Source organism: Siniperca chuatsi, linkage group LG12 (assembly GCF_020085105.1).
Source record: "Siniperca chuatsi isolate FFG_IHB_CAS linkage group LG12, ASM2008510v1, whole genome shotgun sequence".
Taxonomy (NCBI): Eukaryota; Metazoa; Chordata; class Actinopteri; order Centrarchiformes; family Sinipercidae; genus Siniperca; species Siniperca chuatsi.
Genome location: NC_058053.1, coordinates 17,187,556 through 17,205,752, shown reverse-complemented (window position 1 = coordinate 17,205,752; position 18,197 = coordinate 17,187,556). Strand labels below are relative to the sequence as shown.

The following is an 18,197-nucleotide window of genomic DNA, read 5'->3' as shown; positions in this document are numbered from 1 at the left end:
CCTCCTCTCTCACCGCCGTGGCCAATGAAAATGTCTGTTGTCCTCGTTTACAGAAGAGTAGAAGAGGGGGAGGAACCGAGGAGAGTGTATTGTGTGTGCACTGTGCAACCGTAGTCTCCTAAAAATTATACTATTAAATGGTTAATTGCTGCTGCGTGGATTATATTCACTGGCACTGTGTGTGTGTGTGTGTGTGTGTGTGTGTAGGTCCATCACTACCACATCATCCACCCTGATCCTATAGAGGACCATTTCAGATTGTTTCAAGCCTCCAGTAGTCCATTATTTTCTACTGTATGACCCAAACAATACAGCAGTAATCAAATTATCAGGTAGTTTGTTTTCTAGTTCAAGTCACTAATGGTCAAACTGATTTCACCTGTTAGTTAAAGCTGTATTAGTTGATATTTTGGTCACTAGGGGGCAGAAGAACTCCAAACCAAGCTGACAGATACACCCTTAAATAAAGTTGTTATAGGTAAAGTAAAAATATGTCATTATTTCATTAGATTTGCATTTCTATAGCCACCTGACAAATGTAAGTCCAACATTCACACTCCTTTTAGGTCTTATATCTGGGTTTCCAGATGTTCAGCTTTCTTCACCAGCTAGTCATTGACTTGCTGTACATAAGGTATGTACAATGCTGCTACTGCTGGAAATGGGGTTAGTGAAAGCTGGACTGACTCATGTGGTAAATATGTGGGCCATAAAAGTAAAAGAGCTATAAAAAAAAAGAAGAAACAAAAAACCACACACACATACAACAAAGGCCATGTTCACATTAGATCTATTGCATTTAAAAGGCATCTCCTTTTGCAATTTTTTATTTTGCACAGACTTTTGGAAATTGTGTCGAAATCTTTATCAAGGTTGTATATATCTCTTCTCATTTTGGAAACCATTATAATACCATTATTAATCTATGTTTATTAACAGAGTGACTTGATTTTTTACATTTACTGTAAAATTTACTGTTTAATTGTATATTATCTGAATTTTGAATAATTTAATGTGGAACAACAAGAGATTGAGAAACATATCTCCATATTCACACTGAATCGTGATAATGACACTTGACTATAATAATAAATTCCTCATAAGCCATAAACTGAAAAACAAATCATAGTTTTGTTTCTCACAAATTGAGTGACTTGTTTTGCTTATAACACACCAAGTGCATTTCCTATGCTTTTATTATGAATTAAACAAATGTCTTATTATATTACTTAACTGAAATACAACAGATTTACTAATGCTGTAACTAATCTTTTGGTTTTTTAGATAAAATAAAATTTCATCGTTTCATGACTGACTTTAAGTTTTTATTTACATATCGAGATCCCAATAAAATTACTTTTCAATATGAGTCGTCATGACTTGCAGCACTAGCAAAAATAGAGTTTGATCAGACATCTCTGTCTAATGCCTAATGCTAAATCTTTGAGCCGTTTAAGTTCAAAATTTGTAAAAAGTATCTGTATTGCTGAAAAAACAATACAAAACTCAAAACAAAACAAAAAAGGTTAATTGCAGCTATAGGTTTATTATAATATAATAAAGAAATATCCCTGCTGTGACACTGTTATAGCAATTAAAAGGGGTGCAGTTGAATGGTATTATAGTGTTAGTGCTACAAAATGGGTTTTTGTTTGAGTTTTAACACAGATATTTTTTTTTTCAGTTTTACTTGCCCAGGTTACCACACAAATGTGAATAGTATAAACAAAACGGTCAGGAGGAACAGGTATGTGATTTTAGTTTTTAGTTGTAGGCCCTTCATGTTTCTTGCTATGTGATTTCAGCTGTAAATAGGCAGTTACATCATTGATCTGCAAGAAAATTCAAGCTCATGTCCCTTTATACCAGTGTCCTTCAGTCAGATCCTACATCCACAGAAGCCCTGTGCAGAAAGACCCTTTTCCCCTCATGTACTGAAAGATTAATGTTCAAAGGTTCTTAGAATTTAAGTTTTTCAGGATTACAAACCACCATTGGTGTGCATGCTCCAGCAAGGAGTAATTAAAGAGTGATTAAGAAGGACAGTCTGAGACATTGAACACCGCAGCACACTGTATTTTGAATAGAAAGGAGAGGATGAATGAATTTTTCCCACTGCAAGTCATCAATTATATATAACTTCATCCCCTCTGAGGAAATCTACCTGCTTAAATAGATGCTGTGATTATTTGACACCCCCGGGGCTTTTTGTATGAGTGTGTGTGTATTTGAGAGTGTGTGTGTGCATGTGTGCGTGTGTGTGTGTGTGTGTGTGTGTGTGTGTGTGTGTGTGTGTGTGTGTTTTCTGGTGTTTCTGGTTCTACCTGCACTGATCTTGAATAACAAGCAGTGAAAAACATGCTGTATTCAGTTTTATGTTCTTAAGATGACCTCATGCATAAAATTGTTGTCAGATATTTTGTCTATTTTTCCATATTGTCTCACTTATTCAGTGACCTTTGTTTGCCTCCCTGCTTTGCTGGCATGCAGGAAACTGTGTGAAAGGAGACGTTTTTTTGTGTGCTTCCTATTGGGAGTAGCAAAACAAAACTTCAACTGTGAAACAAGGCACCAATGCAACAATGACAAACTTAATTTCGCATGTTGTTGAAATGACTAAACTGTTGCCACTTATGCAAAATGTTAATACTTAAAGGGGAACTCCACACATTGCATTGTGGGTAATGTAGGGGCCAGGTTTTGACATGGAAGAAGAATGCATGGAAAAAAGACAATATCTCTGCTTCTGCTGCATCGATTTTGATTATTCTTTTAAACTGTGTATTGTGAGTCTGAAAATGTTATAGGAGTGCAATGCTAAGTCTGTGGAGTGCTCTTTTAGCATATTTGCAAAGCGTTCTCTGACAGCGTATACCTAACCACACGTGCGACTCAGAAGGCAAAGTCCGGCATCTAGTGTCCTGCGCTTTGTACGTGTCCATCATAACGTATTTGTCAGAAGAAATTTGTAGTATACAGTATAAACATCATTTCTGGAAGACAGGGTTGGGAAAACTGCACCACAATATGCTTTTTTTCATATCAAGATTAACTGAAATCAACAGTAGATTTACACATTCCTAACCCCCCTGACACACCCGTTAATACACTTTTTTTTTTCCTATTTATGTCCATCGCAGACAAAAAAAAATCTGAATGTTTGAGCAGCTCGAATGATATGTAATGCAAAAGCTGATAGACAGTTCATCCTGTCATCTGCTCTCTCAGTTTTTGCCACCTGTTTAGCTTTCTTCTAATTCCTTGCCTGTGGACTTACGCACACACACACACACTCAGAAACACATACAGATACGTGTGAAATATTAAACACAGACTCGCAAAAGGACAGACATTTACAGCAGATTTGCTTTCACCATGTTCTGCAAGCAGCTGGGAGAAGATGAATACTTAATCAGACAAACTGTTTAATCTCTCTTGTTGCTGCAATGTCCAACAAACAATACATATTCTGTCTCCAAGCTACCCTTGTAAATGCTATTCTCTGCTACTACTGATTTAAATTCATGTACTGTGCAAGTACATGCGAGCAAATCATACAGTATTCAGGATGGAGAACAGAGGTATTAGCTCATCTGAAGTCTCTCTGTGTTCTGCTAGGGGCTTTACAAGAGGCATCTCAAATACTCACAAACATCCATCAATGCCTCAAAGGGTCAGAGACTGGCCACGGTCACACAGAATCAAACTCACACACACACACATACTCGCAGGCAATAAAACACACACACACACAAACATAGCATACACATTCAATTAGTTTCTTTTTTGCTCCTGGAGTTTTCTTTAATCATGGTTTTTCTATCATCTCTTTCTCTGAGACCTGCAAAAGAAGTGTGAGTGTGATTTAGAGGCACGTGTGTGTACGTGTGTACACCCATATATGTGTTTTATAGTGTGTGGTTAAGGTTTGACGGTTGAGGCTTCCTGTAGTATTAGGTGCATTTGTGTGTGGGAGTGCCCTGCAGAATATGATCATATGATCATGCTTGAGGACTCCTGTTTCACTTTAGTGCTCACAATATTGCTCATAATTTACCAGTTGCAAATATCAAAGAGAAGGAAGGAGGGACAACAAATGCAATCAAAACAGCTAATCTAATTTCTTAAAGTGTTAAGAAAAGACAGCGGGTTTGGAGAGGGTTTTCTTATGTTAATGGAAACAAATGAGATGATGCGGAAGGGATTCATATGTGAAAAACAATACTCTCTTTTCTTACTTGTTAGCTTGGCCTCTTCTCACTCAGTCTCTGGTGCCAATGGCGCCTGCTGACTGCTATTACCAAAGACCTTATTCATTAACCTGGCATTTGGACAAAAACAAAAACCTTTAGCATGTGCACACACACATATTTGCACACACAAACACGCACCGTAACAACAAACAACAAATGCGCTCAACAAGTTATAGAGAGGGGACATGTGTGCAGACAAGCATAGGTATTACATCAGATGCATAACATCTGGAAACACTAAAGTGTTCCCATACAAGCTTCTTCACTGTCATAGGTCTTCATAGCTTGCTTTTTTTTCTTTTCTTCTGGCAGTCCCAGCGCTCTGCAGACCTTTTGTCAACCTGCATCCTTTAAATAGATCTTCTGCCTATAATCAAATTCTGCACCATCAGCCCTGCATTAAGAGAGAGAGAGTGAGAGAGAGAGAGGAAGACCTATGACAGTGAAGAAGTTTGTATGGTAACACTTAATAATAAAGGCTTTTATAACTTGATTTAATCTGGGTGATATGTCTTGCATGTGGGGTATTTATGCGTATATGTTAGTTTATATGTGTAACACGTATGTTGTTCTTTATTATTATTATTAACATTATTATAGGCTATTGAACCTACCGGCTTTCTTTGGATTAACTACAGTGTATGTGCAGCTCCATAGTATAGTAATGGACGAAGTACAAAAAAACTAAAGGCTTTGGCCTTTTGCTCATGGCAATTATTCGGTAAGGTTGCCCCAATCTGACAAAAACTGCTACAGAGATATTGTAGAAAAAGCTCTGGCAGTGTGCTCGTTAAGGAGTCAAATAAATCACCAAATAAATCACCACAGGGGATTTCTGCAGCCCAGGCAGGCTGCAGAAATCCCCTGTGCCACACAGTCACCCACAGTTTGTCACTATGAAAGGAAAACCACACACACACACACACACATATAAAAACACAAACATCCACACCCATGCATTATACCAAACAGATGGATATGATTGAAAGACTGTAAGCAATTCTGCCTATGTACCTGATGCCTTAAACCCTTCAGTTAAGTTTTATAAATCCAAGTCAAATCCCCTTGTCCTGACCCGACACCCCATATTGGTGAAAAACTCCTGAGCCAGCTAAATCCTTCAGTACAGATATAGCTGTTATAGAGGAGAACCCTGACCAGCTTTTATGTCCGGTCACAATATAGCCACAATAGACAATAAAAAACACAAAATACACACTGAAATACAACAAACTAAAAAACGTGGGTTGTATCATAAAGTGTTAATAAAGTGTAAATTGGTAGCAGGGCACCTACCAGCCTTTGTGGAACTACAAGGAACACTAAAGCTGCATTAACTGACTTTATTGCCTGTTTGACAGAACTCTATACTGCTTCAGCAATGGAAAAATCATTATACCTCCAGCTACCAAAATGCAATCACGCACACACACTTTCTTTGCATATGCTGACCTTCTGCTTTGCTGTTGTGAGGGGTAGTAGGAAGTAGGAAAAAGGTGATCACAGCAGCCCCTGCTGGTGCACAGTTCAATTAAACCATTTCCTCACCATTCACTGGTTTAAAGCCTTCTCAGCTTTTACTGTTTATCCACCTCCACCGCTGCTTCCCATACATAATCAACTCTGCTTTGAAAAGCCTGGAAAATGCACAGCCTGGCCTTTTTTATGCTATATATAGCACTTCCTGGCAGAGCATAATGACAGACGCTTATGCTTACAAATCAAAATGACATTCTGAATAGAAGGCCAAACCTGATAAAAGCCTGAGAGCAGGGTGACATGTTTGTGACATATCTGTGATCTATTCAGAGGCTGAACAAATCCTATAAGTTATGTATCTGTTTGAAGTGTATTGTTAATCATGTGTCACATGTTTGCTGGGTTTTTTTTACCGTTGAGCCTGTGGCCCCTCAGTGTGTATGTGTGGGCAGAAACAAAGGAAATGAGAGTCATCTTGTATAATGGCAAAGGCTTTCTGTGTGTGGGGGTGGTGGATGTCTACATGGACATAGGTATTTTTGTATGTCAGCTCAGCCTCAGCCTACTGCCACTCATCTACATATTTTCTTATTTGTTAAGCAGATGAATCCTAATGGGATCTCCTTCGTTTCATCTGCCATTTCTTAGCTAGTTCCAGCACCTGGTGCATTGGCAAAAAAAAAAAGAACAGAAATTTCTCCCCTCATAGTCGAGACGAGGATGCTTTGTTTATCACATTATTGAGCATAGCCCATTAATAAGAGGATGTCATTTTTGATAGATGTTCTGTTTTATATTTATACTTTGTATTTTAATGGCATGTTGCTTTAAAGTTCGGTTCAATATTTAGATTTACTGCACAGATCTGTAACTACTTTCTGAAATAATTGTCATCAAGGAGCTCAAAATTATAATTATTATAGCCCATAAATGTAAAAATTGTTTGTATATACAGTATTACTCAAGCAAGTTCTAAAACGAAACCAGGATGTAGGTTGATGACACGTTTATGAATAAATTTTGCTGAATCTGACAAAGTACATACAAATTAAAATAAGTAATTAATGCATTCATGCAATAATACAATTTACTATTTACAAGGGTAAAATGATACATGATTGTGATCAAATAATAACAATAACAAAAAATGTCACTGTACTGTTTTTCATGTATCATTTGCAATAAGGTCACTATGGAGAAGGTACGTTTTTATTATGTAGGAGTAAAAATATATTATTTGTAAAGCACAGAGATATCTGACTTCAAAAGAAATAATTCACATTCAGTGACGTCAGTTTACTAAACTGAATGTAAATAACTATGAAAACACACTGATGAAATGTTTAATGGGCAGGAGTTGTTCTGACCTTATCTGGACGGTTGACTTCAGCAGGTAACAAGTCGTGAGATCACCAGTGAGCTTCTAGACAGACCTGAGTAGTGTAGGTGGACATTCTCAAATCCAGGACTGAAAAGAAGAAGGGAAGAATTGTGAAAAATTGAAGTGCAGTTTCATTTTCAAATATTCTGATGGACGATCTGGGAGAGTATATTTATCTGCTGTTTTACTCAGTGGTAACATAAGATTTATAATCTGATTATGTTGCCACATAAAGCTTAAACAATGACAGTATAAATGAGACAGTTATCATTTCTTTATAATGTAAGTATGCAGTATTTATATGCCACCTGGAGATACATGTTGTAGAGAGAGAGGCCATTTTGGAAATGGATTTGATTCTTGTAATAGTGTTAAGGTGTTTTTGTGATCATAACAGTGAACGATTCCAAAGTAGGACTGGTTGACTATTCTAGGGAAATGTACATGTAATGTTAATTACAGAGTGCATAATATGGCAGTTGGAAAATCTGTGAATGTTAGGAACACAAAGATGGTTAAATTAGGGTACTTACAGTTGATCATTATGATCATTAAGGCCCTGCACTACCACATAGGTGTTTTCAGTTATAGTTGCTGATTATATCTCTGCTCAGGTTGCTCTTAAAAGAATCCACAGTCCCACCATAACAGGTGCAACACAACTAACAGGAGAGTCAGGGAGTTGTCAATCAAGCAGTCTTTCACACCCACACAGTCCTGTGAAGAGGTCTAATCAGCCAAAATGTTTAAAATCACCTGCGGAGCTTTACCGTGGGTAATCTATATGTCGGGCTACCCTTGAAGACATTGCCAAGAGAGTTCAAGTCAGTGCACAAGCTTTATTTATAATTTATAATATATATTGAGCAACATCAGATAATCATGAAGTACTCAACATGCTAGGCAAACTGTGAAAACTCACTCAACAGTGTAAATCTATGGTCACACTATGTGGGTAAAGTGTGTTGAGCACAATGCTGAAGAGGTTTTCATGCAGTTGAAGATTGCACATTTACGTGGATTTAATATTTCAGTTTATTACATGACTAAAATGAAATGGGACTACTAATGCAATAATTATTGCAGTTTATTTTCAAGGAGCAAGCTTCAATTCTCAATATTCCAAGTTGAACTGAACAATTATATGACTCCCACGTGACGTAACTGTTTGTTCCAAGAAAGGTGTGATACATATCTTAGTCTTGAGCAGCCAAACAGCAGCTAACCACTTCCTTTTCTCTGCTCCTCCACCACAAATACATTTAAAACTTGATGGTGAAGTTCCAGTCTGACTTTTTCTGTCTTCATGTCATCATGTTCAGCCTAAACCAAGCAGCTCTGCTCTTCATTCAACTATTACTTACATACCAAGTCTTTGCAGGTACAGTGGAGATTTGTGTTTGGGATGCATGTTTTTCTCTACATTTAATTACAGATTTCATTTTTATATTGATTGATTGTTTCCTTCAATGTTAGGGACTCATCCATTTGACCACAGGGATGTACTGGTCTCCAGGGGAGACTCCGTCATGTTCACTTGCAACATATCCAATGCAAATACAACGCAAATCAGCTGGACCAAAGGCAGATTTGTTTTTACTTATTCAATCTTACACAATCAGACTTTTTCAAATTTCACCTCTCACAGACTGAGAATAGACCTAAACTTACCTTCAAAGCTGAATATTTTTAGTGTTCAGCATGATGACGCAGGACTCTATGTATGTAATGTGACTGGTAAACGTGGTCTAGCGACTACTGAGTGGAATTTAACGGTGTCTGAGAAACCTGAAGGTAGGCAGAGCACAAAGCAGGGCTAATCATCTCTACACCAGACTTAGTGCATTTCAAAGCTCCAACTGCTTGCTACTTAAATTAATTCACATCTGATTTTTATACAGAAATCAGTCAAAGGTGGTATTTTCTATACATACTCACACCTGCAATTGGATTTCTTCTATGTGGCTTCACTCCAGCTGTCTGCCTCTGCAGGTGAGTAATATCTTTTAGCTTTCAGAGTTGTAAATATGTACAAATTAATTTAATTCATCTCTGCTCTGGTGCAGAGCAGTGGTCAGTACTGGGAAAAGGCTGATTTGAGTATAGAGCTCAATCACAGATATTGTGTCAGATGAAGTGTCACTTTACCCAAGTTACAAACAGATGATCATTTCTAACTCACCCCTAGTGGTGTCTTGCCATGCAGTTAAACTTGGTTTTATATGTCCAGGTGTTAAAATATCTGCAATTTTGCCTCCACCCAAATAAGAACAGTGATAAATGGAATGTCCTTTGTGGTGCTCAAAGCACTGATTTAATTAAGATTGAAAGTTAACTCTTGACCTTGGAAACAGCAGTTAACACCACAATCTCAGCACAAGGACAACTCAGTAGCTGTTATGCAGCTCGGGACCCAGCTGCCCAGTTGTCATGGAATTGAAGATGTTCACTTGTTCACGCCACTGTTGCCACAAGTTACAATTACGAGATGATGTTAAATTTTAAAATGTAGTAGCACAAGTAACGTAGAAAAGGTTTCATTCGTAGTCATCTGGACACTGTTTTCAGAATCAAGACGTTTCGGCTCCCATCCGGAAGTCATTCTCAATTGTGAAAAAATTGGACGGGAACTGGAAATTTAAACTAATCTGAGTTACATAAGCCCTGCCCTCAGGAGGGAATCTGCCTGAGTATCTGTTAATAGCTAGTTTCACCTGAAACTGACCTAATAGTTTCAAGATGGCCCAGTGATCAGTAATCAGGCCTATTGTTCTCTGGCTGCATCTACTTCATCACTGTTAAGTGCCTGATTAGCATGTGATAGGCGTGACCAAGGTGATAATACACTCTGATAGACTTTGGGCAGATTAAATCTCAGACCACCATTTCTGTTCAAAGAGGGGTTCTCTTTCTTCACAAAAATGGCTTCCTTGACACCCCGTTCAAACCAACTCTTCTCTCTACTAAGAATCTTCACCTCGCTGTCTTCAAATGTGTGGTTTGTAGCTTTTAAATGCAAATGCACGGCGCTCTGTAATCCTGAGTTAGCGTGTCGTCTGTGCTGATAAAGTCTTTTGTGAAGTGGCTGTTTGGTTTCGCCTATGTACCGTTCTTTGCAGTTTTCCTCACTGCACTGAATGGAGTAGACAACATTGCTCTGTTTTTGTGTGGGTAACTTGTCCTTAGGGTGAACGAGTTTCTGTCTTAAAGTGTTGCCTGGTTTAAAGAAGACAGGAACATCGTGCTGTCTAAAGATCCTTTGTAGCAGCCACTTCACAAAAGACTTTATCAGCACAGACGACACGCTAACTCAGGATTACAGAGCGCCGTGCATTTGCATTTAAAAGCTACAAACCACACATTTGAAGACAGCGAGGTGAAGATTCTTAGTAGAGAGAAGAGTTGGTTTGAACAGGGTGTCAAGGAAGCCGTTTTTGTGAAGAAAGAGAACCCCTCTTTGAACAGAAATGGTGGTCTGAGATTTAATCTGCCCAAAGTCTATCAGAGTGTATTATCACCTTGGTCACGCCTATCACATGCTAATCAGGCACTTAACAGTGATGAAGTAGATGCAGCCAGAGAACAATAGGCCTGATTACTGATCACTGGGCCATCTTCAGAATCAGAATCAGAATCAGAAATACTTTATTGATCCCCGTAGGGAAACTCTTTGTTCCAGTAGCTCTTCTTTACGTCAGTGCACACAGGAGAAAACGATATTATACACTATAAACAGGTCAGAAATAAATTAAGTAACATGTTGGTATAAGTATAAGATAAACTAAGTGTCGAGTACCAAGTGGGTTTACTGGTAGATGGTGAAGTACAGTATAAATACAATGTCACTAATTATGTAATAAATAATAGTAAAAGCGGAGGTGCATGTACTGTCGAGAGTAATTGAGGTATATCCGTAACAGTAATAAGAAAAACTAACAAGGGAAAACTAATATTGCACTTGAGTAGTAAACAGAATATTGCACAATTATTATTAAGATGTAATGCTCAATGTCCAGTTTAGTGACCTAGGGTCAAACAGACTAATCCTTAGAGGAGGAGTTAAATAGTTTGATGGCCACAGGCAGGAATGACTTCCTGTGGCGCTCTGTGGTGCTCTTTGGTGGGATGAGTCTTCCGCTGAAGGTGCTCCTTTGTTTAGCCAGCACGTCATGGAGCGGGTGGGAGACACTGTCCAAGATGGCGTGTAGTTTGGCCAGCATCCTCCTCTCTGACACCACCGCCAGAGAGTCCAGCTCCACCCCACAATGTTACTGGCCTTACGGATCAGTTTGTTCAGTCTGTTTGCGTCCGCTACCTTTAACCTGCTGCCCCAGCATGCAACAGCATACAGGATAGCACTGGCCACCACAGACTCATAGAACATCTTCAGCATTGTCCGGCAGATGTTGAAGGACCTCAGCCTCCTCAGAAAATAGAGGCGGCTCTGGCCCTTCCTGTAAACAGCCTGAGTGTTCTTGGTCCAGTCCAGTTTATTATCCAAGTGTACTCCCAGGTACTTGTAGTCCTCCACAATGTCCACACTGACCCCTGGATGGAAACCGGGGTCACTGGTGCCTTGGCCCTCCGTAGATCCACAATCAGCTCCTTTGACTTTGTCGCATTGAGCTGCAGATGGTTCTGCTCGCACCATGAAACAAAGTTACCCACCACAGCCCTGTACTCCGTCTCATCACCACCGCTGACACATCCCACCACAGCAGAGTCATCAGAAAACTTCTGAAGGTGGCAGGACTCTGTGTGGTAGCTGAAGTCTGTGGTGTAGATGGTGAAGAGGAAGGGAGAGAGGACAGTCCCCTGAGGGGCCCCAGTGTTGCTGACCACGCTGTCTGACACACAGTGCTGCAGCCGCACATGCTGTGGTCTGCCAGTCAGGTAGTCCACAATCCAGGACACAAGGGGCGTCCACCTGCATCGCTGCCAGCTTCTCTCCCAGCAGGGCAGGCCGGATGGTGTTAAAAGCACTGGAGAAGTCAAAAAACATGATCCTCACCGTGCTTGCCGGCCTGTCCAGGTGGGTGTGGATGCGGTTAAGCAGGTAGATGATGGCGTCCTCAACTCCCAGTCGGGGCTGGTAGGCGAACTGAAGGGGATCCAGGAGGGGTCTGACCATGGGCCGCAGCTGTTCCAGCACTAGTCTCTCCAGGGTCTTCATTATGTGGGAGGTCAGTGCCACCGGTCTGTAGTCCTTGGAGCCACTGGGACGTGGCGTCTTCGGCACTTGAAACTATTAGGTCAGTTTCAGGTGAAACTAGCTATTAACAGATACTCAGGCAGATTCCCTCCTGAGGGCAGGGCTTATGTAACTCAGATTAGCTTAAATTTCCAGTTCCCATCCAATTTTTTCACAATTGAGAATGACTTCCGGATGGGAGCCGAAACGTCTTGATTCTGAAAACAGTGTCCAGATGACTACGACTGAAACCTTTTCTACGATAGAACACTCCTGGACGAATGAGGGACTACACCGTCCTAGCACAAGTAAAGCAGAGTTATAGAGTCAGTGAACTGACTTGGGAATATTTTAAACACAAAGATTTATCCAAAGTTTTCTAAAATAACACATTAGCCACAATAAGCTACTGGTCATACCACAGCATGTAAGGCTGTAGCTACCTTGAGTGTATTAAACAGAGAAAATATGTTAAATTGCTTATGAATTTGACTTTTCATTTCCAAGAAGAAAAAGGTGTTATTTCAAGTTACATATTCTTGCTTTAAGCATTCAATTAAAGCTTGACAACAACTAATAAATTGATCTTGTTGTAAGATTGTTTTGTCAATTGAAAAATAGCATTAAAAAAATTTAATAGCAACACATTTCCCAGAGAGGGGGTCCTTGAAACTGGACCTTAATGCTGGGAAATAAAACGTACACACAACATACTTAAACATAAAATATGAATATAATTGAACAAAAAAGACAAAAAGATTAATCTAAATACTCAAAACATTTTGGGTACCTTATTTTTGGCATTGGTGGATGCAGGACTCGTGACCAAAAATGCTGTGTTGAATATTTTCCTGTCTGTCCTGCACTTTGAACTCAGCAAGGCAAGTTCCTAACAATGTTTGTTGTAATGGAAATAAAGTTAACTCAACTTCAAAGGCTTCAATCAGGGGTCTGTGAGGGAATTACAGGGGGCCTTTTCAATCAAAATATATTACATTTCAGAATCTACAGTCAAGTACAGTTTTATTGTCACTTATTGCAGTGGAGAACATCTGTGAGTGTGTGTTGTTATGCTGTTTTGCTTAGTGGATACGAGACACATAAGATTTGTAGTCTAATTATGCTGCCAGACAAAACAGTAGCTACACTTCACAGTGAAGGTCTTCAGCATTAGGGTTAGGCTATATGCCACCAGGGGATACATGTTGAGGATCCCTGCAGAGAGAGAGGCCATTTTGTAAATGAAAGGTAACAGATTTGGCTCTTGTAATAGTGTCAAAGTGTCTTGTGATCAAAACAGTGAACTATTCCAAAGTAGAAGCTGTTGACTCCTCTGCGGAAATGCACATGTAATTCACTGAGCAACAAGACCTGGTTGTTATGCTTCTTATAAGCATCAAAGAGTATTTAACATGCTCTGACAGCACTCCCAGCAGTATGGTCACACTATGTGGCTAAAGAAGGGTTCAGCACTATGCAGAAGTGGGTTTCCTGCAGTTGAACATTGCACATGTTTGTGCATTTCATATTTCAGTTCATCAAATGATTACTAATGAAATCATTTTTATGAATCCTCAAGATTCTAATTTGAATTCAATTATTGTATATTGGACTCTCACATGACTTAACTGTATGTTCCACAAATGGTATGGCACATACAGTACCTTAGTTTTGAGCAGCCAAACAGCAGCTAACCGCTTCCTTTTCTCTGCTCCTCCTCCACAAATACATTTAAAACTTGATGGTGAAGTTCCAGTCTGACTTTTTCTGTCTTCATGTCATCATGTTCAGCCTAAACCAAGCAGCTCTGCTCTCCATTCTATTACTTATGTACCAAGTCTTTGCAGGTACAGTGGAGATTTGTGTTTGTGATGCATGTTTTTCTCTACATTTAATTACAGATTTCATTTTATATTAATTCATTGTTTCCTTCAGTGTTAGGGACTCATCCAGTTGACCACAGGGATGTACTGGTCTCCAGGGGAGACCAAAGCTGAATATTTTTAATGCTCAGCATGATGACGCAGGACTCTATGTATGTAATGTGGCTGGTAAACGTGGTCTAGCGACTACTGAGTGGAATTTAACGGTGTCTGAGAAACCTGAAGGTAGGCAGAGCACAAAGCAGGGCTAATCATCTCTACACCGGACGTAGTGCATTTCAAAGCTCCAAATGCATGCTACTTAAATTAATTCACATCTGATTTTATGCAGAAATCAGTCAATCGTGGTATTTTCTATACATGCTCACACCTGTAATTGGATTGCTTCTATGTGGCTTCACTCCAGCTGTCTGTCTCTGCAGGTGAGTAATACCTTTTAGCTTACAGAGTTGTAAATATGTACAAATTAATTTAATTCTTCTCTGCTCTGGTGCAGAGCAGTGGTCAGTACTGGGAGCTAAGTTTGATTTGAGGGTAGAGCTCAATCACAGATTTTGTGTCAGATGAAGTGTCACTTTACCCAAGTTACAAACAAATGATCATTTCTGACTCACCTGTACACCACCCCAACAGATCTATCAGCCAGAATTTTCCACAGTTTTCATTGGGACTATCTCGCCAGCTGTCTGTTCTCTCTCTTCTCTTCAGCTCTGTTGTAGCTGTATTCAAACATGTATGTTTGTGAAAATACTACTCGCTGTTGAATATTTTAAATGTTTGTCCAATGCTGTGAGCACCACAAACCAAGTTTCATCTATCTGCATTTTATTAGTTTGACGCAGAAATCGTAAAAGGTGTAAGGTAGGTAAATCCAGCCTTTATGGCTCTATTGTTATGGTAGCACAGAAACTAGTATAAACAGCTACAGGTATTTTACTGACCTTGAAATGTTGTTTGCTATTTCCTTTGTTTGATGTATTTTTGTGCACAATGGAGGGTGCAAAGTTGGGAGGAAATGCACAAAGAGATGTGCATGCAAATAAAGTCAGGGTCGTAGCTATCATAGGACACTGAGCTCATGTTCTTTGTAGTTTTTCTTGGTATTTGGGGGAACATGGGGAAGTTTACTTGATAGGATTAAAAATATACACAATTGTTATTTTACAGGCTGATTGAAGTACGTTTAAACACAAACTTATATCAGACTACTTTTTGGCCAAAAAATTATAAATTAGAAAAGAACAAGGACTGAGTATGGATATAAGTACCTATACAATACCTGATTTTAGGGAATATAAACATGTTTTGACCTTTTGATTTAAAGAAATCAAAACTGCTCAATGCATCAGTGTTGAATGAAAGCTTTGCCTTCATAAAATATACTCTAAAGTTAGAATTGCTTCCTCAAATAAATCTGGAAATATATAATCAAAGAATACATCAAAAAGCCTAAAATCTGAGAAAACATTCAACACTGATTTTTGATACCCACGAATAAGATTTTGACCGGTGCTCAAGGATTGAGGTTTGAGGTTTGACACCCAGCCCTGTAATTATCAGGAGTTCTCCACCATCATTTTTATCCCTGGCAGTGTGGAAGGCTTTGAAACAACATTTAGCCCTTAATGCAGGGAAATTAAATTTACACACAACATAATTCCACATATAATATGAAAACAATTGAACAAAAAAGAAAATCAAAACATTCTGGGTACCTTATTTTTGACCAAAAATCCTGGCTATGGCCCTGGTTACTACAGAGCTTATACTACACCGTAGCTACATGCATACGTTTGGACGCATAAAGCTATGCCTAGTCTAGTCCCAGCAAAAGCATTATTGTCATAAGTAATCATAACCAAAGGTTAGTAAAAGCAACCCTATAACTGTAATCGCTACAGTAAAAAAAAAATTTTTAAACAAACAAAAAAAGTAGTTTACAAAGTTTACAGGAGTCAGTCACTGCACATTACAAAACTTCTGTGGATCTTTGTGTTGCAAAAATAAAGACTGACCAGAATGTCTCCACAAAGGTAAATTCACTTTGAAAAGAACATCATTTGCCTTTGGACAATTTGCCAGTACAGTATGTTATGATACACAGTGACACCTGTAACAGCAGCCTCTTTGTGTTTTGTGCAATTTAATAATGTCATACTGTATATAATATTTTACCACGCTTAGGGGCTAATTTCAAGAATAAATACTTTTACTTTTGACACTTTAACTACATTTTGCTGATAATACTTCTGTACTTTTACTTAAACATTTTGAATGAAGTACTTTTACTTGCAATGGAGTATTTAAACATTGCTGTATTGATACTTTAGTAAAGGATCTCCTTCCACAACAGTTTGAGAATAAATTGTAGCCTATTGTCATAGCAAGACTTACAGTGTATGTTTTATGTGTTAAACTGCTGAACAGTTTATTTGGGTTTCTTCTCTGCTGTCCCATTTGTGAACTCAGTCTCTTACAATAAAGCACCTGAAACACCTGGAAAGTGCTATATAGTGGGGTGTCATTATTGGTCTTTATCTCTGCAGAAAACTCAGGACCAGGACACCAAACCAGAACCCAGTCCAGGACCAGTTTCATCTTCAGTCAGAAGGAGAGGTCAGAAGAACTTTGTCATATTTGACTCCATCACGTTTCTCTGCATTTCTTTCATTCTCGGAGGAAGCATTGGACTTTATTTTCCCTCTCTATCTCTATAGGTGGTCTTCCGTCAACCGCAGGGTGGCACAGACAGTAGGACAAATAACCAGCAGAGGAGTCAGTACATGGAGAGGGTCAATTCAATCTATGGTCTCTAAAGTTAAACAAGAGACGTGAACAGAGTGTACAAGAGGATTCAAATGTGATGGGTATTACATTTTTCAATGTCAATGCAGGTGTTTCATAGGAAGTAAATCGGAGAGAGGACAACTGGGTCACTGATGCCTTTGGCTTATCTAACATTAATACATTAAAACCAGTGCCTTCACTTTAACAGATTTTTTAGCTCATCTTTTATATTTATAATGCTCTGTGTATTTTTATATGCTCTTATGTATATGATGGTTTTATTATAAGTGTGCTGTGTTGAATGTTTTCCTGTCTGTCCTGCACTTTGAACTCAGCAAGGCAAGTTCCAAACAATGTTTGTTGTAATGGAAATAAAGTTAACTCAACTCAAAAGGCTTCAATCAGGGGTCTGTGCTCCCTAGGGTTCTGTGAGGGAATTACAGGGGGCCTTTTCAATCAAAATTAAATTACATTTCAGAATCTACAGTCAAGTACAGTTATTGCAGTGGAGGACATCTGTGAGTGTGTGTTGTTACACTGTTTTACTTAGTGGATACGAGACACATAAGATTTGTAGTCTAATTATGCTGCCAGACAAAACAGTATCTACACTTCACAGTGAAGGTCTTCAGCATTAGGGTTAGGCTATATGCCACCAGGGGATACATGTTGAGGATCCCTGCAGAGAGAGAGGCCATTTTGTAAATGAAAGGTAACAGATTTGGCTCTTGTAATAGTGTCAAAGTGTCTTGTGATCAAAACAGTTAACTATTCCAAAGTAGAAGCTGTTGACTCCTCTGCGGAAATGCACATGTAATTCACTGAGCAACAAGACCTGGTTGTTATGCTTCTTATAAGCATCAAAGAGTATTCAACATGCTCTGACAGCACTCCCAGCAGTATGGTCACACTATGTGGCTAAAGAAGGGTTCAGTGGTATTCCTGCAGTTGAACATTGAAATACCATTACCCAGCCCAGCAATGTGGGGTGCTACCGCCGACTGGTGGTATGTAGGCTGTATAGCTACTGAGGCACTCAGACAAACCACCACATGCATTTACACAGCTCAAGTGTAGAAAAGTCTCGTGTAAAAAGACTGAGCCGTAACTGAGACTTTCACAGATCTCTGTACATATTTAAAGATTTGTCTACACATTTACAAATCTCAGTACACTTGCAAATCTGAATAGGACTACAGATTTAGAGATCTTTTTTTTTTTTT

General features: G+C 39.0%; 1 protein-coding gene across 5 annotated transcripts; it reads left to right on the top strand.

The window, feature by feature from the left end:
• Positions 1–8,337: 8,337 nt before the first annotated feature.
• LOC122886147 lies at positions 8,338–17,460 on the top strand. Of its 5 annotated transcripts, XR_006380271.1 has the most exons (7): positions 8,338–8,494; positions 8,590–8,907; positions 9,015–9,105; positions 14,240–14,412; positions 14,519–14,609; positions 16,734–16,803; positions 16,905–17,460. XR_006380271.1 is itself a non-coding variant. In XM_044218139.1 (6 exons), exons 1-6 carry the CDS (start codon positions 8,386–8,388, stop codon positions 16,940–16,942), a joined length of 717 nt encoding a protein of 238 aa, XP_044074074.1. In that variant the 5' UTR covers positions 8,343–8,385; the 3' UTR covers positions 16,943–17,460. The 5 variants fall into 5 exon arrangements, 2 of the variants coding, with proteins under 2 accessions (XP_044074074.1, XP_044074075.1); XR_006380270.1 differs by having other exon boundaries at positions 8,339–8,494; positions 14,240–14,609; XM_044218139.1 differs by lacking the exon at positions 14,240–14,412 and having other exon boundaries at positions 8,343–8,494.
• Positions 17,461–18,197: the final 737 nt, after the last annotated feature.